Source organism: Vombatus ursinus, unplaced genomic scaffold (genome assembly GCF_900497805.2).
Source record: "Vombatus ursinus unplaced genomic scaffold, bare-nosed wombat genome assembly UNPS02014810.1, whole genome shotgun sequence".
Lineage (NCBI taxonomy): Eukaryota > Metazoa > Chordata > Mammalia > Diprotodontia > Vombatidae > Vombatus > Vombatus ursinus.
In genome coordinates this window covers 39,756,489-39,783,980 of record NW_020954588.1, presented here as the reverse complement: position 1 = coordinate 39,783,980, position 27,492 = coordinate 39,756,489, and the positions used below count along the sequence as shown (strand labels likewise).

The 27,492-nt window shown below is 38.7% G+C and overlaps 1 protein-coding gene and 1 non-coding gene across 2 annotated transcripts; both read right to left on the bottom strand.

Annotated features, from left to right (window-relative positions):
• KPNA4 (karyopherin subunit alpha 4) lies at positions 1 to 27,492 on the bottom strand. The gene is made up of 16 exons (XM_027875869.1): positions 27,451 to 27,492; positions 25,999 to 26,088; positions 25,874 to 25,903; positions 25,741 to 25,793; positions 24,307 to 24,402; positions 23,547 to 23,632; positions 21,183 to 21,269; positions 15,668 to 15,837; positions 15,540 to 15,584; positions 11,406 to 11,537; positions 9,213 to 9,341; positions 6,898 to 7,002; positions 5,879 to 5,950; positions 4,410 to 4,572; positions 3,792 to 3,886; positions 1 to 2,012 (listed from the first exon to the last, which is right to left on the bottom strand). The coding sequence occupies exons 1-16, from the start codon at positions 27,490 to 27,492 to the stop codon at positions 1,914 to 1,916; spliced, it is 1,494 nt and encodes a 497-aa protein (XP_027731670.1). The 3' UTR covers positions 1 to 1,913.
• On the bottom strand, positions 7,652 to 7,992 carry LOC114053253. Its single transcript, XR_003570361.1, has one exon.

The window sequence follows — 27,492 nt, the reverse complement described above, 5'->3', positions numbered from 1 at the left end:
CCGTGTAAAACATTGCTTTAAGTTTTAATGTTTATTTCCCCAAGACAGCCTAGCCTGCACTCTACTTGGATAAATTTTACAAGCTAGTTTTCTGCTGCTTCTAGTTTTAAACTTTAACCATGTTCTGATGACAAGGAATGCTGCAAAAATACTCTAGTCCAACAAAGAGTTATGATCACAAAATAATCTTTATCCATTCTACAGTGTTTCAGAATTACCAGTTGATTTTTAAACACAAAGTAGATAACGATGCTAATGGTGGCTAATCTGGTATGTTTCTTATAGCAAACCGCTGTTCATGCAACACGTGTGCTCGAAGGGGAAGGCACAGGGTTTCCTACAATGAGCCACCTTATAAAGAGTTCTCCTTTTTGTACAAATTTATTTGTGTCACATTTAATTTAGTGTGCAGAACCTCAAAACTGAGGTATTATTCCAATTTATAAAAACCACTTGCATGCCTTTTATGCAAGTTTTAGAAATACAAAGTATTCTCCCTAAAGTGGCTCAAAATAGATTGTTCATGGCTGCCTACATCTAAGATAAAAAGATTCTAAAACAATTGAACATTAGGCATATTATTAAAGGTGTTCAAACCATTACTTGATTTGTACATCTATTCACACCTCGTCATCGGTCTTTATTCGGTAGTACATATGCACCAAATTCCATTTTAGAAGTTTCCATATCATTTTCATAGAAAACAAAGTTTGAAAGCAAGTAACATTTAAACACAGCACGGGATTCTACCACAACTGAAAACTTTTTTCTTTTTCTTCTTTACAGGACTCAACAAAATCTAAAACTGAACTAGGCTGTAGATTATTACCACATGCAAAGAGCTTCATGTTATCTTTGAAAATGAAAAGGATGGCTTGAGAAAGCACATTTTACTGTTTCTTACTATTATGGCAACTTGTGTACTGCAACACAGTCTATTTGGAGGGAAATTTTGATTTTTCATGCAAAAGTCTACACAAATTAGTTCTGATGATATGGAAAGCTTTTCATAACATCAAACATTCATCTGGTGCAAATGCACAGGGACTCTTTCCTGAAAAGTTATCTGACTTGATAAGCAACTAATAAAGCCATACTAGATAAAGTAATTAGGGGGGAAAAAAAAGAATGAAAAGAGAAAGAACAAACAGAAAGGAAAGGAAAAAAAAAAAAAGGTCCAAGAAAAAGGGAAAGGAAACCCAGGCTGCAGAAGTAAACCAAAGTCTGCTGCTAAACCGGTCTTTTATTTCCATGTCCAGTGTATGCCAACACTTAGGGTCTCCCCCTGATGATTCCCAGGTTTGTCCCCAGCCCCTGAAGGCGAATCAAGCTCGCACACATCCCCATACAGCACCACAACCACACTCTCGCACACGCGCCCCTCCACACCCGGGGTCTGCTCCCCGAGGGAGGAGCCCTGGGTCTGCAAGATGAGCCGGGCTCCCCACCACGGAGGTCAGAGCCTGCTCCATGTCTTCCATTCACACAGGGCTGAAGTCACAGCAAGACCGGGGCTCTCTCTCCTCGGGCTCGGCCGGCACCCTGTTCTTATTAATGCTTACAAGGCTGGAAGATGGTGGTTCCGCACACCCTGTTGCTCTAGCTCTAGTCCATGTTCCTTCTGAGGCCCAGCACGCCAGTGACCTGAGCCCTTTTCTTTTGAACGACCTAAATAAGCATTCGTGTGAAGTTTTTCATTACATTTTGCCACTCACTCTCACTCGCACCCACTCGCCATCTTGACTTCATTTGGGCTTTCTGTGATTCCAAATGAAATCTTCACGTTCTCTTTCCCCGATTTAATGCAGCAGCAGATCCCATGAGCCAAGCTTGATGGATCAAACCTTTTTTATATATATATATATGTATATATATCAGTGCTGCATTGTACCCAACACTTCCACAACATCTTTCTAAAACTGGAACCCTTCCGTCGGTACATTGGCAGAGGAATTGAAACCAAATGTTCCCCCTTGTATTGCCTCTGGAACAAGGCTAGGGTCTTCATCAATCTGGAAAAGGGGTGTGGGTAGGTGCAGGGAGGAGAGAAAGGAAAAAAAAAGGTTAAGGCTAGACATCTTAAATACAAATCTCACATAATTTCAGAAGATTTTACATCAAAATGATCCCTTTTAAAGATATTCTATGACACTTTAAAAAATCTGCAAGAATGCAGATAATCTAGCTCAGTGGCTGGCGAATAGCAATGAGCTAAGAATGGTTTTTACATTTTAAAATACAATAAAACTTTACTTCAAAATGTAAAAACCATTCTTAGTTCACTGGGCATTACAAACACAAGGCCTGAACCCTGATCGATTATGATCCAATTGTCACAACATTTAATAAACGTTTCTTCCCACTATTGTTACACTTTATATTACAAATCAAATATTAGCTTGATTATATTAGTCTGAATCTATTTGTGGAATCTTTATTCCTCTGATCAAAATTTCTATTTTTAAATCAATACTATTTTTAAAATATTGGCATTCTTATCTTTTTTTCCAGGTGAATTTTATTATCTTTAATTCCATGAAATCCTCTTCCCCTGGGGGTTTTAATTGGTCCTACATGTTTATCTATATCTTGACAATTTTTACAACTATAAAACTTTTAAAAACCTGATATTTCATGTTCTCTTGATATAATAGGCTTCTTAATATTTTTTTTTCTGCTAATGCAATGCATTGCATTGACACATTTACTCCTCTTAACAATCTTTCCAGGGGAAAAGACTAGCCAAAATTATGCTAAGATTTTATTTAGGATTTCCATGTTTGTGTTCATAAGCAATACAGGGCTGTACTTTTGGTATTTTATTTTCCCTATTTACCTCATAAAACTTCTCAATATTTTTGAAGACTGTACACTCTATACTGAGTGCTTCATGCTCTGTACTCTTTTGATACTTTGGAAGGACAATGCTGAGAATTTCTAAAGTAATTTTCTTCTAATTGGAATTTTGTGGGAAAAGGTGATAAAAGGGATATTTGTCCAGATAGTGATTTTCTTGGTGTAGGGAATAGAACTCCAAGTGAGACAACCCTCTTTTACTAATGATAATCTCCAACTGCTGTGCAATTCATGGTCTTTGGTGTTGTGGGCACTTAGTAACTTGGCCAAGGTCACAAGTCATCTGGATCAGGGGCAAGACTTCAACCCACATCTTCTTAATGCTGAAGCTGCATCTTCATCTAATCTGCCAAGCTGCCTCTTGAAGTTGAGATATTTAGCTAACAATTTCAACTACTGAATAATATTTGGCAATATGGTAGCTATAAGTATTGATTATGGGATGTGAGTTATTTTTGAAGGAAGATTCACAGATTCAAGAATATAACTGTGGCAAAATGGTTACTCTTAATTAGATGGAATGACTGCAGCACAAGCCATCTGATACTTTAAAGCTTTGTTTGCTATTTGAACTGCATGTTAGATTTTTGTGTATGAAGATTACAAGACTAGGGCCATAAGGGAAAACATCTGAAATGAGTGCCTACACTTTTCGCTTTGTTAAGTATTTATACCATTCACTTACAATTTTGAAAGGATTTTTAAGAAGTTGAAATATTTGCCTGCTAAGTATAATTTCAGAATAAAAATGATCTTATATTTTAGAATAATCAGCCTTTCAACAACCTGAAGTAAATAGCCAAGAAGCTGGTGTTCTGTTTTGCTATTTTGTTCCATCCATGGAAAAAAAAATAAGTGCCCCTCAAATCCCCACTTTCAGCTCTCCTCGTCAAAAGTAACAGAATTAAGTTAAGAAATAAATTTAAAGTTAATACATCATCTGATGAGAAGAACTGATCAATGATCTCATAGGCCAGCTTGTAGATGTCTTCATTTTCGTGATTTTGAAGCTGTTCAATCTTTTCAAGGCCTGCAAAAAACCATTTTATTAAGTGAAAAAAAACCACACTAATATGAAAAAGTAATGACCATCAAAGTAGTTAATTAGATCTACTTTGAAATCTTGTGTTAACTCAGAGAAAATTCCCCACAAAATTTCATTCTGACCACAGTTCTACATGGTATAACTATGTTACTTGAAAACGGAATCAAAGAAAAGGAGGTATTTGCCTTCAAATGTTAATCAGCCTATTGATCATTTATCAAGAAAAAAAAACACGTATTTCTACCAAAAGACTATTAAATTACTTGTAATATCCACTCTGAGAATATGTAATTGGTCCATGCTTTCCAACATGTAATTATCTTTAAAGTAATTTCAGTTTTTGAACTGAAATCTTATATATTAACTTATAAAACAGAAGACATTAGCAAAATTACTTTAATATTTGAAACGACAGGGCACATATATGAGAAGTAAAGATATAGTGATATTCCTCAAGGCAACAGACAAATTTTACTTAGTGAAGTATTTGCCAAAACACTGAGCTCACCTCCACACTCTTCTATTAGGTTGGCTATGGTTTCGGCCTCGTCTTCAGCCATTTTTAATATATTACTTAGCCCATCGAGTACCACCTGCACAACCTGAGCATCTTTCACAGTCAGCAAGTTGCAGAAGGGTGGGATAACGTTCTGCTGGATAAGGTAGGCCACCTAAGGAAAGAGAACGCAATGAACACAGTCAACGAGGATTAGGGGCTTAGTGCTGGAGGGGCTTCACGTTACAGATGAAGATGCCTGAGGCCCCCGAAAGTTCAATGAGTTGGCATGGTCTCCTTGGCAGCAGTACTAAGAAAGCAGCAGCAGAACCATGACAGAATCTGGGTCTTCTGACTCTTTCCATCACACAACAAGGCCTATGTATGTAACACTGTGACTTTATGCTAAAATATGTCTGATTTTTAAACTTACAAATTTCAATGCAAACTAATATCTAATTGGATTAACAAATTAGAATACAGTGACCCAAATGTTAATGAAATACACCATAGTTCCTATTAATCTCTTTGAAGATATTATGATGAAAATTAAATGAATACAATTGGAGGACACAAGGATCTATGTAGAAATTTGTCAAATGGTTGAAGAAAAAGTACAGAAAGGGAAAGATGCAAATAAATTCCCAAATAATCACAGGAGCCCTTTACAGCAGTAAAAAACTGGAAACAAAATAGCTGCACATTCATTGGGCAATGAATGAACAGAACAAACTGTGGAATGTGAGAGTTGTTGCATCACAGAAAATGGGAATGGGAGGAATTCAAAGAAACTTGGGAAGGCTTCCATATATATATTATATGTATATATATTTTGCTTTTTGGTGAGGCAACTGGGGTTAAGTGACTTGCCCAGGGTCACACAGCTAATAAGTGTCAAGTGTCTGAGGCTGGATTTGAACTCAGGTCCTCCTGACTCCAAGGCTGGAACTCTATCCACTACACCACCTAGCTGCCCCTCTGTAACATTTATTTTTTTAAAAGCATGTTTGCATGCTTTTAAAAGCATTACCGTGAGAATTAAATGAAGGCCCAATTATATAGCAATTAAATACATTCTTTTCTTTTCAAGGAAAGCTGGTATGGTTCTGCACAGACTGTCAGTGAGGGTCAGAGTATTATACTCCACATGATAAAAACTAAATCAAATTCATTGGTGATAAACGTTACCAACACAACAAAAATGAAATTCGGGCAGAAAAAATGGTCAGAGGGAAGTGCTGCCTGATAAAGAAACTTCTCTTAACAATGGTGTAAGAAAACTTACATAAAGCCTGAGGCCTGGCCTGTCAGAGGCAACAAACAAGCTGAAGCTTCTCTTTCTGGAGGAAGGAGTCGGGCCTAAATACTCTGCAGCACTTCCTCCTCTTCTCTCTGGCGTGTGCCTCTCACCCTGGGGTCCCCTGAGTCCTCCCCGGCAGAGGCCCAATAATGGGCGTGAAGAGCACGGATGCCCTGCTTACCTGGTCTTTTCTTCCACTGATTGTTAAGTTACTTATGGCCCAGGCAGCTTCTTTCTGAGTTCCAAAATCGCCCTGGAAGAAAGCAGCAGGCACTCTGAGACTTTTCAAAACAAACCAGACCTAGAAGGTCTGCTAACTCAGGTCTGCTTCAAAGAATGACGACTGCCAACAACCTATCATTTCTCCCATTCCAAAAAGTCTAATTAAAAGCCCAGTGACCTAGAGACGACCAAATGCTGAACAGGGACAGTTGGTTTCCCTCTTGAGGTCCATCCAAGTGCACTCAAAACCGATGGCTTCACCAACGTAGCACGAATGAAGGAAGGATAGCAGAGCTGATCAGAGCTCTATGCAAGATGCGGTCACTCTGTCACGTATATTCTTTTGGGCTGCACCACCACAGCATGAACAATACATTCAAGAGGGACAAAGAGAAAGGTATCATGCTCAGAAAATTCAGCATCTCAGAGAAAAGAATGTTTTGTTTGAGTCAATGAAGCTCAGAAGAAATTTGATAATGTCAACACTCCAGTGGCAGGCATGGACCTTGAGGGCAAAGCCTGTTAGGTTTTTGTGCCGGTCTCATCACTGCCATTCATACAATAGGTGCTTGATAAACACTTCTCATATGTTTGTAATTGCAATATCTTAAATTGTCCCTTTCCTACCTCTTTGTACTAAAATGTTTTTAACAAGCCTCTAAGAATAATTAAAATCTATGCAAGAACAGTTATACATGAAAGCCAGGGAAAATGTTTTCCATATTAAAAAACAATTTGTTCATAAGGTTAGTCTGCCATAACAAAGTCTACCACATTTGATGTTTTACTATTACTATGCTATCAATTTCATAATATATAAACTCTAACCAATTCAGTTACTAAACATGAGGATGGACCCAACATGACCCCAGAGAATGTTGCCTTGTCTAAAAGGTGCATGGATCATGGTCATGAGGCTGGTGGCAATCTATGAATACTATGAAGACAGCACTTTGACCCACAAGAATGCTCCCTTACCTTATCTAAGAGGTGTATGATCATGGGCACAAGGCTGGCATCAATCACTGCCTGAACCTGTTGCTGATTTCCTGCAGTGATGTTTGAGAGGAACCATACCGCCTCCTAGAAAAAAAAAAAAATCCCTTCAATAATCGATAGGATTAATTTTAAAATATTTAATTATTAACAAAATTAATAACCTTTACAATACTGTCAAAACAACTCAGGTGACATACTACCATAATAATAGTATCTCAGATGGCTTCACAATTACTTAAAAGATTTAACGCAATCACAATTTTGATTACAGGTACAAAACTTAAACATGCTTCTTTCAAGATAACTCTTGGTATTTGGTCCCATTCTGCCTCCAAGTTCTGGCCGACAGACAAATAACAAATCTATTTTAGAAGGTCTTGTTGTGCCTTCTCTCCTCAAGAATCAGGACCAGCAGGAAGAATAATAGGGAAGAAGGAGTTTCCTGCTTTACTGTTTTCTTTGATTGGCTATTTTGTTTCTGTTTGTGACAAAGGCGAGGATTCTTTTATCACTTCTACCAAAACCATTTAAAAAATCCCACTAAAACCACTGCTCTTACATTAAGCAGAAGGGAAATACCTGTGCAGCAAGTTACTAGAATTTATAGACTCCTGAAGGAAAAAAAAGTATACTTGTCTATTCATTTAGCTGATGGGGCTGGGGAGTGAGAGGGGGAAGAAAATTTTATACCAAAAATAAACGACTCATAGTAATCAATGAATACTTAGCTCTTCTGGATCAGATCACAGGTCCACATTTATGAACCTGTTAGAGACTGTAGGGTGTCAGGCAGGTAAGTGAGCTGTTCCTGAGTTATAATCATTGGCAAAGCTGTAATAAACACTCACGTATTTTTACAACAGCCTCAGATGCACTCCGATATCTGCATTGTCAGTCAGGGCTCCCTTTCCTTAGCCTTTATGTATACACCCGTGCACACACACATACACACACCCCTCCACCTCCCCCCCCCCCGCCCATTTTAGATGTTTATTTAATTTGATAATAAATTTAATAATGCTCAAATTACACACCATTCAAATGCACCCAGTTATCTCTGTTTCATCATTTCCAAGAGAGCTAGTTTTTAAAAATCATTTTACAACTGCTTTTATGTATTTATTTGGCAAATTATCCTTAAGAAAAAACAAACAAACCCATGCTACAGCACACCGTATTTTACCTTAATTTGAAATCTAAACAACTTAAATTAACCTGAATTTCTTATTACAGAGAATTTGCAAACCTACTCACAATGGGAGAAGCTTTTCAAGTCCCACTTTGAGAACATATTTCCAATTAAAAGCAAAATTACACAGCAGATGCCTATATTAAGTCAAAACTATCTTGCTGTAATATGATTTATGCTAAAATTTTTCAACCTCATTAAGTCACAGATACATGGCTAATTCTTTAACACAATACGTAATCCTCTTAGACTTAACCCAAAGGTAGCCTTCAGAGGAAGAAGGGCAGAGCAAAATCATCAATTATCTGGTCCTTGACAACCCACTGCAGGATGGGGTATTAATACACTGCATCTGAATAGTAAAAGTCGACCAAAGGGAAAAATGACCATTCTCTGTACGGCTCTGAGGATAATGAACTTAGACAGGGTCTTACAGTAATCAGGCTGAATTTGCAAGTCTTTTTTAGTGAACACGGTTTTTATTCCCAAACTGAAACAACTCAAAGATTTGTATAGTAAAGATGAGCACTATCTTTTGTCTAGTTAGAGTCACTAGAAACAAGGCAGAATCAGGAAACCACTAATGATGAGGTTCCACGCATCCTAACACTTCTAACAGTCACTGGCTGATTTTACAATGTGCTTCCTAGGATATTAAGGCCTGCATCACCAGTAAAACTTTATGACGTACTTACACTGGAAAATTAAAATTCTCAAATTCAATTTGTTGTCAGTATTTGAGGAAATTTTTACATTTGGTAATCATCTCTTTACTAAGAAGACGTATTCTGCAACTCTTCCCTAAAACTCAGGAGCCTCAGCTAACTTGGCAAATGGTTCTTTTAAAGGAGAAAACAAAAAGGCCTAATTACCCCAAATAGTTTTATTCACAGTCATAATAACCGAAGTGCTCTAGATTCACAGACCACAGAAGACAAACACTTGGAAATGGAGGTGAAGGGAGCTGACAGCAAACAGTCTGATAAAGAAAAGGAGCCGGGTAAGCCATGCTGAAGGCAGCAGCATGGAAGGACCTAAGATATTTGAAGTGGTCTGAACCCTCCTACTCAACGGCCAAGCCCTAAGGCACTCAATATGCACCCACCTTATTGATTTTTTCTTTGGGATGTGTCAGAAGTGCAGGGAAGTGTGAAAGAGCATCGCAGTTCAGCACAACCTGCGTCTGCTCATCAGTACCGGTGACAATGTTGCCAACAGCTCGGAGTGCAGCCGTCTGAAAGACACAAACGCTCCTTGAACTCTCATTCAAGTACACACGACCCAATGCAAACAACATTCTGGCTGTAAGCATGGAAAGATCCCAAATGTTACCTCGTGCCTAGAAAGGACGGACAAGCATTTACTATGCACCTGCAATGTGGCAGGCACTGTGGAGGTTGTGCGTGCATGTGTGCAGAGGAGGGGACACAAATAAAAGAAAAACATCGCCCCTGCCCTCAAGAAGCGCACAGTCCAACATGTAAAAAAAAGGTACACACAACATGTAACAAGATAGACAGAAAGTAATCTTGGAGGGAAGATTCTAGCAGCTGGGAATCAGGTTTCCCACTTTCCCTTAACCTTCTAGTTCAATGTATTTCATGTTACAACTATCTATTGGCGTAACGGTTCTCCTGGTTCACTATGACTAACCAAAATGTTTAGGGAAGGTGTTCTGTTCCCTAATTTCTTACTGAAAAGATTTCAACATTGGTCATCAAAATTTTTTCTGAAATGTATTTCTAAAATTTAATCCTCCTGGCTTTTATATAGTACATAGTATACATAAAAGGCATAAGAGAATCAATTCAACTGATTTCCAGAATGCCCGTTTGAGTCTTGCTTTGCATTAAATAAATTCTTTCAGACTGAAGTAGAATACTTCAGGGAACCCCTGGTTAACTAGGCAATCCAGTTAATCTTTATAAGATACTCATCCAACTGGTTAACTTAGATGAAAGGAACTTTGTTTTATGGCCCAGTCTATCAGGTTTCCATGCAATATTTCACTTCAATACTTCAAAGAAGTAGTAAGTCTAACAAAATCTTAGTAGTGTCTCCTAAAACTTTAGGTATCCTTATTGGACCCCCAAACTCTCATCTTTATTTTCATCTTTACTCTCATCTTAAAAAGGAGAAGTGTGTGAACTATGCTCTGCAAACAGTTCTATTTCTGTCCTCCCTGTTCATTGTTTTAGTCAATCTTTTCCTGTTTACATTTGGATAAAAAAACCAAAACAAACATAAAAAATCCACCAAAATACTTCCAAAACACTGAGAACAGTTATCAATTGCATACCATAACCTTTAGGTGACACAATAACTATTGGTTCAAATAACATTTCATTTTAATCAACTGATTACTAATCACTAATTAGCAGTCACTAATCACTTAAGTTTTTCCCAGCTTCATTTAGTACTTTCCTTCCAAGCTGAATCTAAGTTTTCTAATCTCTCACCTCATAATCCCTATTACCTGGATTAAAAAGAATTTGTCAAAGCCAAAACAACCCAAAGCCTTGCTGCATGTGCTCCCCTGCCAATGGGGGCACCCCCCTCCCAGGCCAGCTCCTCTCTTGTTCCCCCCTGGTACCACATCACTTCAGTGCAGGCCTTTCCCACAGCTCAGCTGCGTTCCTGCCACCATCTCCTAACTGTCTTCATATTCCTCTTTTCCCCTCCCTAGGCCATCCTCCATGAGACTCTGCATCAACAGCAGATATACTCAATGAACTCCTGGTTCCTCGTGTCCCCAGCATAAAATCTCAGCTCCGCTGTTTAACCTTGAAATGCCTTCACAAACTGGTAGCCACAACACTTTCCAGCCTCCCTGGACATTGCTCCCAGCCCAAACCGTCCCCCAGCCAAATGCTCTCTCTTTGTGAGCAAGGACTGTTGTCCCCTGGGAATTCCTAATACACTTAAGAACTGAGGGCCTGTAGGACCCAAACCTCCCCAAAGATCCCTGTGAAGGGAGGGCACAGATGAATACCCTCTTGTACTCTTGGGTACAGCAGCTCAAAAAGGAGCGGATGGCTGAAGGAAGGCTTGAGGGTTAACATTCAGCAGCACACGGTCTTTCCTCATTCCTGTCAACACGTGAGATCACTTGAGCATGCAACGAGCAGCAGGGGATGAGGTAATGACAAGTGCCACAGGGAGCTTTGGGCTATCAGGAAAGAAGGAGCTCATCTGGAGTCAGGGTTGGGGCCTGGGGTGCTGACGAGATGCTGCGTGACCCACCCAACAAACCATACCCCTTGTGTCTCATCATTACCCCAAGACATCCCATACTCACCTGCACCTTCACCTCCTGGTGGCTGAGCAGAGGGACTAAATGAGGGACGATGCCCGAGTCAATGACCATCTGGATCTGCTCATTGCCAGCATCAGTCAGGTAAGAGAGGGCCCAGACAGTGTCGACCAGTATCTATAACAACAAAAACATTAGATACGTCACATCTGGCCTAGCTATACTGACTCAGAGATACTTTTCCAGAAGAGCAGATGCTGGGGGGAGGTCTGGCCTCAACATCTCATAAAGGCATCTTCTAGTAAGGTCTGGAGGGGTCTTAATTTGCACTGGTGAGGAGACAATATTTTAAGACCAGTGAAACCACATACTGTCGAGCACTGAAAAGAATTCTGTCATGGCACCCAGGTTTCTTTGAACCACAAGGTTTTCAGACTTTTGTTTAATTATTGCTCCTGTCCCACAGAATCATTTGGTCTGTCTTGCCTCCACTGCCCCCTCTACCCATTCTTCTTCTCCTTGTAAATCACTGGGAATCTTTCCCTCAACTTCACCTTTATAATAAACACCATCAAATCATGCTTCACTGTGACCCCCAAAGACCACAATTCACAGCACTGAGCAGGGGGTAGCAAGTATAAATGCTCCTGACCACTTCCAAAGCTCTGAACGGTGCTTGGCACATAGGAAGCGTGATATAAATCTGCATTCCCTTCTCGATGCTGAGGGGCAGTACTAAGTCCAAAAGGATGTCTGGGTAAACAGATGTAACGAATGTATTAACAATGGCAGTGGCCTTGATCATCAGAGGTATAGTAATGGTTTGAGCAAAACAAAAATGCATGTCTGCATGGTCAATCTGATCTTAGCACTTTAAATAGCTGATAATCTTCCCTAACATCAGATTTTTCCCTCTGAAGGAACACCCCCCCTTGCCTGACAATGAAAATCTTCCAAGCTACAGATCAAGGCAACATGAGGATCTATCAACCTGGGAGCGCTATAAACTGATAGTTCTTCCGCACCAATATGTCTATTTAAATAGTCTTATTCTAGAAATGAATCACGATAAATATTCTGCATTTTTTGATTTACTTCAAAGTATCATTTGCAAGTCATTTGTAGTCTTAACTTGCAATAGATACTATGGCTAAAAAATTGAATAAATGCTTGACAAAAATGCTACAATATTATAGGCAAGACTTTAATCTACAAAGAATCTTCATTCCAGTTCAAGGAGATTTATTAAAAAAAAGGCAACTCAGGAAAAAATTGAGTTATATGAAAAAAAAAAAAAAAAAGAAAGAAAAAAGAGGTAAGTTACTTGACATTATTCCTCTGCAAATTTTCCAAAGTGAAAAGTATTTAACATGGAAGGAAAAAGATAGTGGCATCAAATGTTAACATTCATGGGCACGCTTGTGTCATGAATACACGGCAGGACTATACTGACGCATATGATCAGTTTCAATTTGCAAATGACCGAGATCTTCTCACCTTACAACATATGCCCAAAATAGTTCACATAAGACAAACAACTTTGCTGAGCCAAGTAACACATAAATACTAAGGAGTTAAAATTTTAGTTAACTTCTTCCCATTTATTCTTCACTGTGTCTTAGCATGCTCAGGCTGAGCTAGAAATAAGGAAAGAGGAGCACAGCACACATCTCTATGTCACTTTGTAAGATGTAAAGTTTTTAAACTGTTGCCTTTTGAACACTTAGAATTGAAAAGATTTCTGCAGATGTCAAACCTTAAAAAGCTGAGATTTATTTATTTTTTTAAATACAGCATGAAAAAGCTAGAGAAGCCAAGTTCATGTCCACTAATTTCAATTTTCCTCCCAACTGAAATCCTGGGCTCTAACTCTGTGCCATCTGACAGGGCTTGTGGTCTCTTCTCCCTTGGCTTCCACCACACAACCAAGGCTTACTTAGGCTCCCTCTCTTCCCTAATTTGTCAAGGTTCTGCTCTTCTCCTTAAGGGATGCCATTCACTCCACTTTTCCCTCTGTATTTTGGGTCTTTTCTTTGGACCCCACAGCTGATGAGCTACCAGCCACTGTGGACTCTATCTCTGCAGTCTCTCGTGAATCATCTCCTCTCCCCCTCAGACTCCTGTCTGGTCTTCCTGCCACCAGTCTAACAGACTGCAATCTGTTTTTCCACACCGCTGCTCTTGTAATAAGACAGAGGCGGGGGCAGGGTAGGGTTGTGGATAGACTCCGGCCTCGGGGTCAAGAAAACCTGGGCTCAAGCTCAGCTTCTGACCCACTCTTACGATTACTGGGTGAATGACCCAGGGCAAATCTGCCCCCGCAAACTCTCCGAGACTCCAAGTGGGAGAGCAGGCGCTACTCTTTACCGGCAGACAGAATTTCCTAACTGGGAGCTTCCTCTAACCCAATCACAGGCTGAATTCAAAAAACAAACTACTCTGACTACGCTACTCTTTTATGAATAAGCCTCCAATGGTCCCTCACTCTCTGCCAAGGTAACAACTCCTGGACTTTGTTCTCATGTGTACGCTCCCATTTCCAGGTTTCTGCTCACATTACTCTTTTCATCTCAGATGCCCACTGGAGGGGCCACCTCCACACGGTGCTCATCCTCCCACTCTCAAGCTTCTGATTGGACTTATCCCGGCCCTTGCATCATATCTTTCTGTATAGAACAAGGTGTGAGTCCTATCAATCTTTTTACGTCCTGGATGTAGCACAGCGACAAGATGAATGTCTTAAGACATTAAAAATAGTCTCTTTGTCCTAAAGTTGTGCAGGTTAAAGTGTGATTAGTTTGAGGCACAGTTTACCTAATGAAGAACTTCAGAGATCACTGAATTTCTTGATGCAGCCTAATTCTAAGATTACATTCCACATTCTGTGAGAAGATCACGAATGTGAAAGCGTCACACTACAACCTTTAGAGTAATGATTTTGAGAAATGGACAGTACATGTAAATAGGGTTGTCGCCTGTTACTTCCATGACTGACCAAGTCCATAACTCCTTGGGCCTTCAGTTTTCTCACTGGTGACCACATCACCCCGCCCCCAATCTGTTCTGGGATCCAGTGTTCCTGGGGAGACAGAGGCTTTATCTCGTGACTCTAGAGACTGGCTCTGCTCCCCCTTCTGCTTAAGGACTGTTTCCACCTCACACTCGGGTTTTCTCTTCATTTGTCACTTGGTGAGTGAATGCAGGTAGAACAGGAGCTGTACTACAGCTGAATTCCATTAGTTTGGGTCATCAAACATTAGCTTAACTGAGTAATCATTTCAGGAGAATAAAAGTAGGCTTAATGAGCAGCTGATATTTATATATAACAAATGTTTATGACATTTAACTGTTAAAAAGATAAGATTATTCTTTGTGCCAGAGTTCATGTGTATGAAGTGGGCCTAGGTTTCATTCCTGATATATCTCTGCACAAAATTTTCTATCAAGGCTGCAGAGGACAGAGTTTACTTCTCTGTTTTCTTAGTACACAATTCAAGGCCTTGCTCACAAAAGCTAGTTAATAAATGTTTACTGAGTTGAATTAAATCTTTAAAAAGTAGGATCAACTCTAGAAAAACAATAATGTAATGTGGTGAGAGAAAAAAAGGAGTAAAATTTCTGCATACTGCCATCAAGGAGACATGCAAAGTTTATAAACTGTTGAATAATTTTTAAACCAGAGTATTCAAAGATTAAATGTGGATACCCTGGATATTTTAAGGGTTAACACCTTAAAAAGACCTATCTTTAGAAGAAAACATATATTCACATACTAAGAAGAAATATGAAAAACAGAACTTGCTCAGGTTTTACATAAACCAGTCTTAAGAAGAAAAGAAACGCTTATGTTCAGATCCAATGTAAAGTATCTTGGTTTTGGCCAAGACATCACTCACTACCTTTAGCCATGTCAGAGGCAGTCCCAAGACACTGGGCCTCCCCGAGTTGAACTTCTCTATCTCTTCATCAAATCCATCCTGAAGTACAGTAAGAAGAACTGCAGTAAATACTTAATAACACTTCCATGCTCCCCACTTATCTGGGAATTGACAGAACGGACAATGTACACCACACAAGCTTTGCTTTGTGAGACACATTTTTGGCACCACTACCAACAGGCCTGTATGCCTTTGTGTGATCTGAACAGCCTTGGACAGACACCGTAAAACTTTTACTCACATTTACATCTGTGTGATGAATTAAAACGCAGAGGGCTGGAAGAATCTGAGGACAGAAATAAAAATTGTAAATGAATATATATTCAACTGTTTCTAGTGTATTTTTAAAAAGGGGAGGAAAATATTTACCTCCTGAATGGTTTCCATGGGTGGTGGTGGGTCTTTGTGGCGACATAAGTTGACCATAACCCAAGTAACATTCCTCAAGAACGTTATGGGGATAGACGGACAGATGAAGGAGAGTAAAGGCTTCACAACCCCAAGACTTATGACATAGTCTCTACACTGGGGCCCGTCACCTGTGAGATCAATTTTTTCCAACACATTAATACAATTTCTATAAAGACCAACACACACCCCATTGGGCTTTCTTTTTACTTGAGATTTCTTAGCCTCTCCTGACACAATATCAGGTAATGACAGAAAAATGGAAATAGGAATATTCCTCAGAGTGAAGGAAAACAACACAAGACATAGATCTATATGAACACTACACTTTCCCAGATATTCAACAGTTCTGTTTATGAAATCCTTTTCATTAAAATACGAAAAAGTACACATTTAACTTCGAACAAGAATAAGCACCAGTTTCTTCTGCTCTCTTTATCAACGAGTGACTTTCATTAGCATAGTTAAAGGAATTCAAGAAAAGTGGAGAAAATATTCTAAAATCCTGCTAAAGACAAAGCATCTCAAACATTTCATGGACTTTAATGACCTAACATTACAAAGTATTAAAAACCTCCAGAAAATGTCTTACGATAATCTTAAAATGAATTTGTCCTGGAAGCTGCAGGCATTAAACACACTGCGTACAACATTGAAGAAGAATGGCTCAATTTCAAAGTTTACTCTGTACTTTTATTTCCAGTTCCAGGTGATTCTGGCTATGGATTCCCTTGTTTTCTTTTAGTCTATTCTGACCGTCTCAATGATGAAGGTGCTCCATTCAACAGCAGAGACCAAAAACCCATCCATAACTTCTCATTCGGTACAGTTTTTGCCCATGTCCTTCCATAAATCCTTTGCAGAGGCTGATCCCAATAAAGTGAAGGTCCTCCCCTTCACAGGTAACAGAGCAGTTAAGTGACCTGTCCATTTATTATTCCCTGGACATGGTTCATTTCCTTTTATGATCATACATTTCCTGAATATTTTATACCACTTTTGCACGCAATTCATCATTAGGGCTACGTTGTTGGCCTCCTTATGCCTATTGTGTGTCTCCATCACACTCTGGATCATCCACAAATGTGATTCGTCAGCTGCTGTGGCATCTTGTGGCATGAGAGGAAGCCACATGGCATCACTGGATGAACACTGATGCTATGATGATGGAGGTTTCAGTAATGGCATAATCTTGTAATTGTTGAAAGGGCTGTACATTTTCCTAAACATGATCCAGATTGCTATATTCCTTCCTTTAAATTCTGGGCCCAATTTCGGTGCCCATTCAGGATACATTCTTCCAGCAAAAACAAACAAAAGATACTTCAACAGTTGCAGTATGTTAGCCAATGAGCAAAGTAATACTTACTATTACTTTGATCTAAAGACAGAGAAATGCTGTAGGCAGACTATATCCTTTTGAGGTTCTATAGCTTTAACTGGATATCATGGATGACTTTCAACATCAAAAGAACCAGCTCTGGAGACAGGTCTGGGCTCAGAACTCACCTCATGTACCTGACTGACTGTTTGTGGGCCAGAAAAGGAGTAAACACCTCGCCTTTGATCATACCACCTTGGAAGAACTGAAAATTCACAAGTCCCTAGAAGTATCTCTGAAAACAGCTGCACAAAACCCCTGAAGTTTGGTACAGTACACCCTCCACACTGGAAACAGAGCTCTACCTTAACAAAGAGTTAAAAGTCAAGTAACTGGCTGGGAAAATACAAACAGTGGGAAAAAACTCAGACTACAGACTCTTGGTGACAAGGAAGATCAAAACATATAATCAGAAGAAGACAACAAAGTCAGAGTTCCTACATTCAAAGCCTCCAAGAAAAATAGGAATTGGTCTCAGACCATGGAAGAGATCAAAAAGGATTTTGAAAATCAAGTAAGAGAAATAGAGGAAAAATTGGGAAAAGAAATGAGAGCAATGCAAGAAAATTATGAAAAATGAGTCAACAGCTTGCTAAAGGAGACAAAACAAACAAACAAACAAAAGAAGACCAAAAAAAAAAAAAAAAAAAAAACCCTGAAGAAAATAACACCTTGGAGGCAGCTAGGTGGCACAGTGGACAGAGCACCAGCCCTAGAATCAGGAGGACCTGAGTTCAGATCCATCCTCAGACACTTGACACTTACTAGCTGTGTGACTCTGGGCAAGTCACTTCACCCCATTGCCTAGCAAAAAAAAAAAAAAAAAAAAAAAAGAAAAAAAGGAAAAGAACACCTTAAAAAATAGACTAGGAGGTCCAAAAGCTCACTGAGGAAAATAATTCCTTAAAAATCAGAATGGAGCAAATGGAAGCTAATGACTGTAAGAAATAAAGAAATTATAAAACAAAACCAAAAGAATGAAAAAGAAGACGACAATGTGAAATATCTCATTGGAAAAAATAAGTGACCTGGAAAATAGATCCAGGAAAGATAACTTAAAAAACAATTGAAGTACTGTGGAAACACAATCAGGATAACACAAGATCTAGCAGCTTCTATGTTAAGGGATAGGAGGGCTTGGAATATGATATTCTGGAGGTCAAAGGAACTAGGATTAAAACCAAGAATCACCTACCCAGCAAAACTTAGTGTAGTCAACAAGGGGGAAAAATTGACATTCAATGATGTAGAGGAATTTAAAGCATACTTGTGAAGCCAGAGCTAAACAGAAAAATTGACTTTCAAATACAAGACTCAAGAGAAGCATGAAAAGATAAATAGAAAGAAGTCATAAGGGACTTATTAAAGCTGAACTGTCTGCATCCCTACATGGAAAGATGACATTTGTAACTCATGAGACCTTTCTCATTATTAGGGTAGTTGGAGGGAATATAGACAGAGGGTACAGAGTGAGTTGAATATGAAGGGATGACATCTAAAAAACAAAATTAAGGGGTGAGAGAGAAATGTACTGGGAGAAGGAGAAAGGGAGAGCTAGAATGGAATAAATTATCTCACATAAAAGAGGCAAGAAAAAGCTTTTACAGTGAAGGGGAAAAGGGGGGAGGTGAGAGGGAATGAATGAACCTTATTCTCATCGAATTTGGCTTGAGGAGGCAATAACACATTCAATTAGGTATGGAATCTATCTTACTCTACAGGAAAGTAGGGTGGAAGGGGATAAGGGGGAGGGGATGATAGAAGGAAGGGCAGATTGGGGAGGGGGTAATTAGAAGCAAACCCTTGAGGTGGGACAGGGTCAAAGGTGAGAATGGAATAAACTGCGGGCAGGACAGGATGGAGGGAAATAGTTAATCTTTCATGACATAATACTATGGAAGTGTTTTGCATGACTATACATGTATAACCTATATCGAATTGTTTGCCTTCTCAATGAGGGTGGGTGGGGAGGGAGGAAAAGACAGAATTTGGAACTTTCAGAAAGTTTTTGAAACAAATGTTAGAAATTGTTTCTGCATGCAACTGGGAAATAAGATACACAGGCAAAAAGGTATAGAAATCTATCTTACCCTACAGGAAAACAGAAGGGGAAGGAAATAAGAAAAGGGGGGAGGGGGTGATAGAAGGGAGGGCAGCCTAGGGGAAGGGGTAATCAGAATGCACGCTGTCATAGGGTGAGGGAGGGGAAAGATGGGAAGGAAATTTGGAACTCAAAGTCCTGTGGAAGTGAATGTTGAAAACTAAAAATAAATTAAAATTAAAAAAAAAGAAAAGAAAGTATCTTTGCCTTGGCACTGAAGCCCCCAAGTAGCAACATACGGGGTAAAGTAGTTAGAAGGGTTGTTCCATGGACTTTGTACAATTTCTAAACCTTTTCTTTCTGTGTGATAGATAATATAGGTGGTATAAGGTATGTATTTTCGTGGAAGTTTTTTTTGCAAAAATTTATCAGCACTTAATAAGATTCCCAAATGTCCCTTAAATGATGTTTCCTGTTGCCTTTGAGGCAGCTAGGGGGCGCCATAGTGCACAGGGTGCTGGTCCTGGAGCCAAAAAGACCTGAATACCCTGAACACACATCCTACCTCAGACACTTACAAGCTGGGAGATCCTGGCCTCAGTTTCCTCCACCATAAAATGGGGATGATAGTACCCACTTCCCAGGTTGTTGTGAGGATCAAAGTACGTAACAGCCCAGTGCCTGGCACAGAGCAGGTGCTATATGAAAACTTGTTCCCTTCCCCTTGCCCTTTGGGTGAATGATAAGATCAATGTGTAACTTTTACTGTCGCACAAAGGAGACACTATGAGCTGTCAACCAAGAGTCCCAACTCCACAAGACTTGAGAAGTAACTTACTCTATTACAAGACAAAACAGAGAGACATGCAGGCTGGGTCCCACTTGTATCCTTCCACCTAGCTTTGACTTTCTTCTGTGCTCTGGTTTTGTTTACAGAAGAATGTTAAGATTGACAGGATTCAGTTCCTCCAATCCTTAATCGATGGCCTGAGATCTTACATTTAGAGTACAAACACTAAATGATTACAGACAGATTTAAAACTCCATTCCTTTCTTGCCATTGCCATGGCCAAAGAATTCATCTCCAAGTGGCTGGTCTCCTGGAGATGGACCTCCCCGCACTCACCTCGGCCAGTCCTCAGAAAGCAGACAGTCAACATATTGACAGAAATATACTTGGGATCAGGTTCTAAACTTACAGAAGGTGTCTAGATATTTGGAAGGGACATCAGGAATGGAACTGAATCCAATCCACTCTGTTTACAAGGGACCATACAGAACAAGTGACTTGCCCAAAATCAGACAGCTAGTCAAGGGCAGAGCTACAACATGCTGCCTCATTAGACGCTGAACTCCGTCTCAGAGGAACTAAGAAATTTCTGTTTGTTTACTTGTTGGAAAAAGGTCAGTTACATATAGATGAGATCTAAAGAGCTCATTTAGTCTTTTAACGGAACTGCTAATGAGGAAAAAACTCTAAGTGACTCAGTTTTACATCCTCTCTTCTTACACACTCTCTATGGCAAGAACTAATGAACAATTAGTCACAAGTAAAAAAAGACAAATGGAGAAGGCATCTGGATTACGCACACACTTAGTTGTATATATAGAAGTACATGGATAATATTTTAAAAATAATTTTCATCTTATTTGCTGTGATTTGCATCTACCAGCTATTTCAAACCAATTTTCATAAGCTAACCCAAAAGCTATTTTGGTGGTATTAGGATATGCAAACCTTCCTCTGTGTGACAAACCAGCAGGATGCTTTATTTTCCCTTCCTTTTGACATGTCTAATAGTATTTAATTTTACTTGTATTAAAACTTTACACTGACAGCTTTTTAGTTGTTAATAAAAAGCTTAATACTGGGGGCAGCCAAGTGGCGCAGTGGATAGAGCACCAGCCCTGGAGTCAGGAGAACCTGAGTTCAAATCTGGCTTCAGACACATAACACTCACTAGCTGTGTGACCCTGGGTAAGTCACTTAAGCCCCATTGCCCAACCAAAAACCAAAAAAAAACAAAAAGAAAAAAAAAAAGCTTAATACAGACCTATGATATTTCCCAATGCCCAGACAGCTTGCTCACACACATTTTGATGAGGTGAATGGAGAAGCCTCAGAAAAAGTGGCACAGCATCTAGGAGAGAAAAAAAGAGCAGTGAAAACTGCAGGTATTAGTGGTTTCTGCATCCCAGCCCAACAAGCAAATCTCTTTCTTCTCTTAGAACCTCAGTCCCTGGAAAATAAAATTAATTTTCTTTAGTATAGAACTGGAAATGTTTCTATTCTGTGACAAATTTTCATCTGCAAATTTTATTGTGAAAAATTACTAGCAGATTATTCAGCCCTGAAATCACTCTGTATGTTTGTGTATACAAGGAATTGGAATAATAAAATTTTTAAACTACCTAAAATTAAAGTAGAATCACTTTATATAAGTACTAGACTATAAGTTCCTCTATTAGGACAGAAGTTCCTTAGGGGGAAGGACCATGTTACATTTATCTTGAGCCTCTCCTAGCACTTCAGAAAGTGCTAGGGAAAAAAAAAAGCTGAATTATCAGGCCTGATTATAAAATAACAAGATGAACTTTCACATGTGGCTTTGGAATCTACTTCAATATTTTAATTCCATTTTATGTATATGGCTATTCTTCAATTGTGGGCAAGTGTCCATTCACAAACAAGCAATACAGTCTTTCAGCAGAGTTAGCAATGCTTGTTAATTGATCTTATCTACTACTATTGCAGATAACAAAAATATCTCTTGATATTACTGTAAAATTAATCCACAAACATTTATTAAGCACTATCTGCCAAAGCATTGTGCCAAGTACCAAGTATATAAGGTCGAGGATTTTATATGCTATCAGCTACCAATGTTGGCAGGCTGGTGGCGGTCTACAGATGAAGAATGTCAGAATCAGGGTTAGAAGTAGGAGTTAGGAGGACCTGGGATACAAGTCCTGCTCTCCTAGTGACATGCTAGTGACTTAGCTGCTCAGTGCTCATGCCAGCTAAGAAGCTGCTTCAGTGAAGAGCTTTCCCGCTCCACACACTGAAAACCACAGGTCCCTGCGATGAGGCTGACCTGAATCATTTCACATGTACCTCATCTCTCCAAAGCTGAGGGGAACAAAGGATTCAAGGGCAGCGATTATTTGAATATCTGAGTCTTGTTCTTCCCTTTCCATCCTTGAGAGTCTCACTACCATTTATTAAACATTGAAGGGAGTACTTGAAATTCAAATTACTAAGAGATTTTGTAAAATAGACTCAGTTCTCTTAAATACCTGCGTATGTTCACATCTACTTAATCGAGCACCTGAGAAAAATCAATCAGTTTTTTGGCCAGATAAAGCATTTCTACATTCAAAGAAAATTCTTTAGGTATACCACTGAGAGACACAAAGGACTTTCCCAGGGTCACACAGATAGTCTATGTCAGTCACAGAATATTAATAATAATAATATTAATAACTAACATTTACACAGAACCTTTGTGACAAGGACTGTGCCAAAGTGCTATACATATATCATACCATATTATTTGATCCTCATGACATCCCCAGGAGGTAAGTGGTATTATTATCCTCATTTTACAAGTGAGAAAACTGAGGCAAACAAAGGTTAAATGACTTGCCCAGGGTCACACAGCTAGTATCTGGGGCTGGATTTGAGTTCAAGCCTTCCTGACTCTAGTCCCAGCGCTCTATCTACTGGACCACATAGCTGCCATGAATTCATGTCTTCTTTACTCAAAGCCCTATTCTCTCAGTGGTATAGGCAGCTCTCTAAGACTAAACTGCAGAGAAGAAGGTGTTATGCTTTTTTGGGATTTCCCATATTAATGAGATCTACTCCCTATCCTTATAGTATTCCTATGAATTCCAAAATCAGAGAGAAGAAAAACTGCACAATCCAGTTTAGCAAACACTGACAGGAAGGCCCTGGTGCAACGCCCCTTGCTGGGTGCTGAGCACTTATAAAAAAAGAAACAGAAAATCCTAATCTGCAACATTCAAAAGAAAGGCACGAGCTTAGCATCTATGCAGCATTATTTAGGACACAAGTCTAATCAACTGTCTTCTCTTGAAAGGGGCAGCTGTGAGAGGCATATACAAGGACTTTTAAGAATTATTGAGAGATTACCTCAAAATTAGTAAAGAAACATAAAATGCAAACTAAGATTTTTCTTCCAATCAAATCAGAGCCCTCTCTCAAGACTGACAAGTTTAAAATATGCTTACACTTAGTCTGTTGTCAACTACCTTGAGATATTTGTGGAAGGCTCTTTTCTTGAAGTGCAGGTTTACTCTTGAAGGAAAATAACTACTTCTTTAGCTTTTTTTCACACTGACTTTTACAAATAACAAGGCATGCAATTAAAATTGTCAAATAATAATCAACTTACTGGACTGAACTACAGCCTGGGTCTGTTCAGAGGTTCCAGAAGCAATGTTTGTCAAAGCCCATGCGGCTTCAAACTGTAAAGAAGGACTATAAGAAACAAAAGTTTTACCAGCTTGAATTCTTTATTATTGGACCAAACCGAATTCAGATTCAATTCTCTGTATATAATCTCTTATTCTTCTCAACAGCTACATCTCCAGATCTCTCCAAGATTTTTCACCCTAACAGCCGGTACTAAAAACAACTGTTCTCCCTGTGGTAACAAGTCTGACATTTTTCTACTAAATTTAATTCTATCTTTTCGCCTTTATTTTTGCTATTAACACAGTGGACAAGGACTACAGCAAATTGGTGGGTCTGTAAGAAAGTGCTTCTAAGGCTAAAACCAAATAAGGGAAGGTGCCAATTTTGTCGTTTGAGGTCAAGGTTGTGAATATTAAAAATCTCTTCCCCAAATCAGCAGTTCACAACTAAATTTTTTTTCTTTTGCTTATCCTTTTCATTAAGGTAGTAACTTATTTGAACCCAGCATACAAGTCTCTTCTAATTTACAATTATCCTATTCACCATATATACTCCCTCCTGAAAAGACTAAAAGATTATTAATAGTACACATGAACTAATTCCATTGAATTTACCATCTATTAATAAAAAGAAGACTTTGTGTCTTCATTTAAATCAGTACCCAATATTATCCACTTTTTTTTTAATCTGACATTTCCTCCTGTTTAGAGTACAATCAAAATTTTAAAAGCACTTACTTGTCGTCTCTTTCAAGACAATGGACTAAAATAGGTAATATTCCAGATTTTATTAAGTCATCAATTGGTGGATTGCGATCACTGGACAAAAGCTTTCTATGAGAAATAAGACAAAGAAAAACTCATTAGATTGAATGTTACACAGTGGAATTTTAAGAAATTTATTGTATTGCTATATGGTATAAATATTCCCATATGTATGAAGTTTTGACAACTAGTTTACTCAAAGAGGTTATTTTAGAAAACAATTGCCTCTATAAAAGTTTTAAAAATTCCAAGGGCAAACTGCCTTAAAAAAAAAAAAAAAAAAAAATCACATTTTCATCATGTGACTTTCCTGATTCAAAACCTCTGCCACTCTATTTCCTATGGCATTGTTGAAATTAATCTGTTGGCTTTTGGGGTGCTCTATTTACAACTCAAATCTGTTATTAACATGCAACCTCCATCTAGCCAGTGAAGCTGCTCTATTAACACAGCAACATTAATTCTCATGCCTGGAATGGCCTTCTGCTTTTGTGTAGATCCTCACTGTCCTCCAAGGACAGATACAGGTTGTCCTTGTCTTCACTGATTATTTCAGCCTTCATTCATTTTCTGTCTTCCTACTCTACCTATATCACATCATTCAGTTTGATAATAAAGCATTTAGGGTTAGGTGCTAAGCACTAGGGGCACAAACAGAAAAGGCTAGATAGTCTCTGGCAATTGGAGGAAGGAAGCAAAGGAAGGGAAATGGGGACAGAAAAGTCCAAAAATCCTGAGCGTGACGTAGTGGACTGAGAACAACCCACTTTTCCAAGTTTACCAACCTTCCTTATGCATTCTACATCCTAGCCAAACTGGTCTCCTTGCTGTTCCCATGCACCATCTTCCACATTTTAAAGGCCTTTAAATTCCAAACTAAGAAGTTTATATCTGATCCTCTTAGGAAGAAAGAGCAATCAAAGACTCTGGAGCATTGGCATGACTGGTCAAACTTGTGCTTTAGAAAGAATATTTATGCAGCAGTGTGACAGATGAATTTATCGGCCTGTAGCCTTGAGATTTTGCTCAATCAACACGAGAATAGCAGTGAGATGGGGAGAGTTTTTAGTTACACTAAAAGTTATCAGAAATTGTATACAATTAAACACAACAGAAATTTAGTTAAAAACTGAGTTTTATGCTATCTTTTTTTTCTTTTTGGGCTATGGTCTCATACAGTTAACCTTCTTTAAAAGTTTTTATTTTGTACATATATCACATTAAAACACAAGGGGGAGGAATGCTTCCAACTTTAACCCTACTAATTATAAAAATTACTCAAGAAATATTTTTTGAATGACATCAGTTGGCCTGAAACTTCTCATCTGATTAAACTACGTACTGTGAGGTTTCAAAAAGTTAACTCATATAAATATAAGCTACAAAGGCCGCCAATGTAAAACTTACCTAGCAGCCTGAACAGCACTTAGCTGGATTCCTTGGTTATCACTTGAAGCGTTCTATGATAAAATAACAAATGGTTTATAATATAGTAACAACATTTATTCAAGGAAAAAAATGACTAGAGAAAAAAACTTACTTGCACAATTGCTTCTAAGGAGGTATTTTGCTAGAAAACAAAAATTACACAAAGTATTAAGTAAAAAGTCATTCTGAAATTGTGTAGTTCTTTTTATCTGCAGTCTTAAACATAAGGAAACTTACCACTCTGTAATCACCATCTATATCAGAATCTTCACAAATATCTTCATGTGGTACATTTCTTCTTTTTAAGAGATGTTCATCTCTTTTGTTCTAAAAAAAATAAGGTGGGGGTAGAATAATTTTGTTTAAAATCTAACACTTTTTGAATCAGAATATATAAAACTTTATGCCTACATTAACTAAGACATTAAATTCCTTGTAAAAGAAAATTCATAAAAGACAAAACAGAAACCATGACAAATCAAACTAATTTGAACTCCAAAGTAATCAAATAAAAAAATTAACCATGAAACCAACCGAGAGTTTAAAAAAATATGCTTGTGTTTCATATTTAAAATAGGAAAGATGTTTTTAAATTACTGAACCAGGCAGGACAAATACAGAGATAGGTATGGACCTATGCTTTTACTGACATGGAGAAACCCTAGATTAGGAAGCTTGTTGGAGCGATAAAGGCAAGCACCTTCCCTGCAACTTATGGTCTTACTGAGTTGCCCAGAACTGAGAGTTGCTGTGATCTGCCTGGAGTCAACACAGCCAGCATATGGCTGAGACAGGCCCTGAACTAGGTCTTCTTGACTCTAAGACCAGCTCTCTCATCCCTAATTCACCCTCCAGGCTCATTAACCAGTATTTATTTCATGTATCTCATGAAGAGATGGCTAAAAGTCAGACTAGTAAGTGGACTATTCAGTATTTAACCATTACACATTAAGATACATCTTCTTTTGGAAGAAGCAATTAAAGGTCATTTTAATAGCCATCATTTAATCCAGGACATACATGTACAAATGACTCAATGATGACAAAAACTTTAAAAAGAAAGTTACCAGTAATGTTTCTTCTTAATGTGTCCACTATTTTCTGGCTTAAGTCTCAGATCTATAAACAGCAAATTCAATGCATTCCCTCTGTCACTTTTATACGTGTACCACATTTCATGACAATCCAGAACAGCTTAGGGATAGTCATTGCTGAGGCAGAGCACTGGTCTTAAGAGTCTGAGAGGGCTGCCTGGGGCAGTAAGAGGGAAGGGATTTGCCTGGCATGCGTCAGTGGCTGGAATTGAACCCGCGTCTTCCTGGCTCTGAGGCTGGCACTCTAACCCCTCTAACCATGCTTCCTGCCTCTCATTAAAAACTTACATACGTAATGCTGTTATAATCATTACACAAAAAAATATGGCTACAACCTTACTGGAGCAATATTTGTTAAACTGCTGCACCTTAAGGACCAGGAGACTTTTCTGACTTGCAACTGAAACCTTCCCTATGGGGTGTCTCCCCCATTAGAATGGAAACTGCCTGAAAGGAGGGACTGTCTGACTTTCCTAACTGTGTCCTCTACACTTAGCACAGCACTCACTAAATGCTTCATGCATGCATTCATTCATTCATTCATTCATTCATTCAGGCAAACTGGATTGGGAGGCATAATTTTATTCAGACTCACCTTCCTTAACTCAACAACAACTTCATTTCGCTGTCGTCTCAT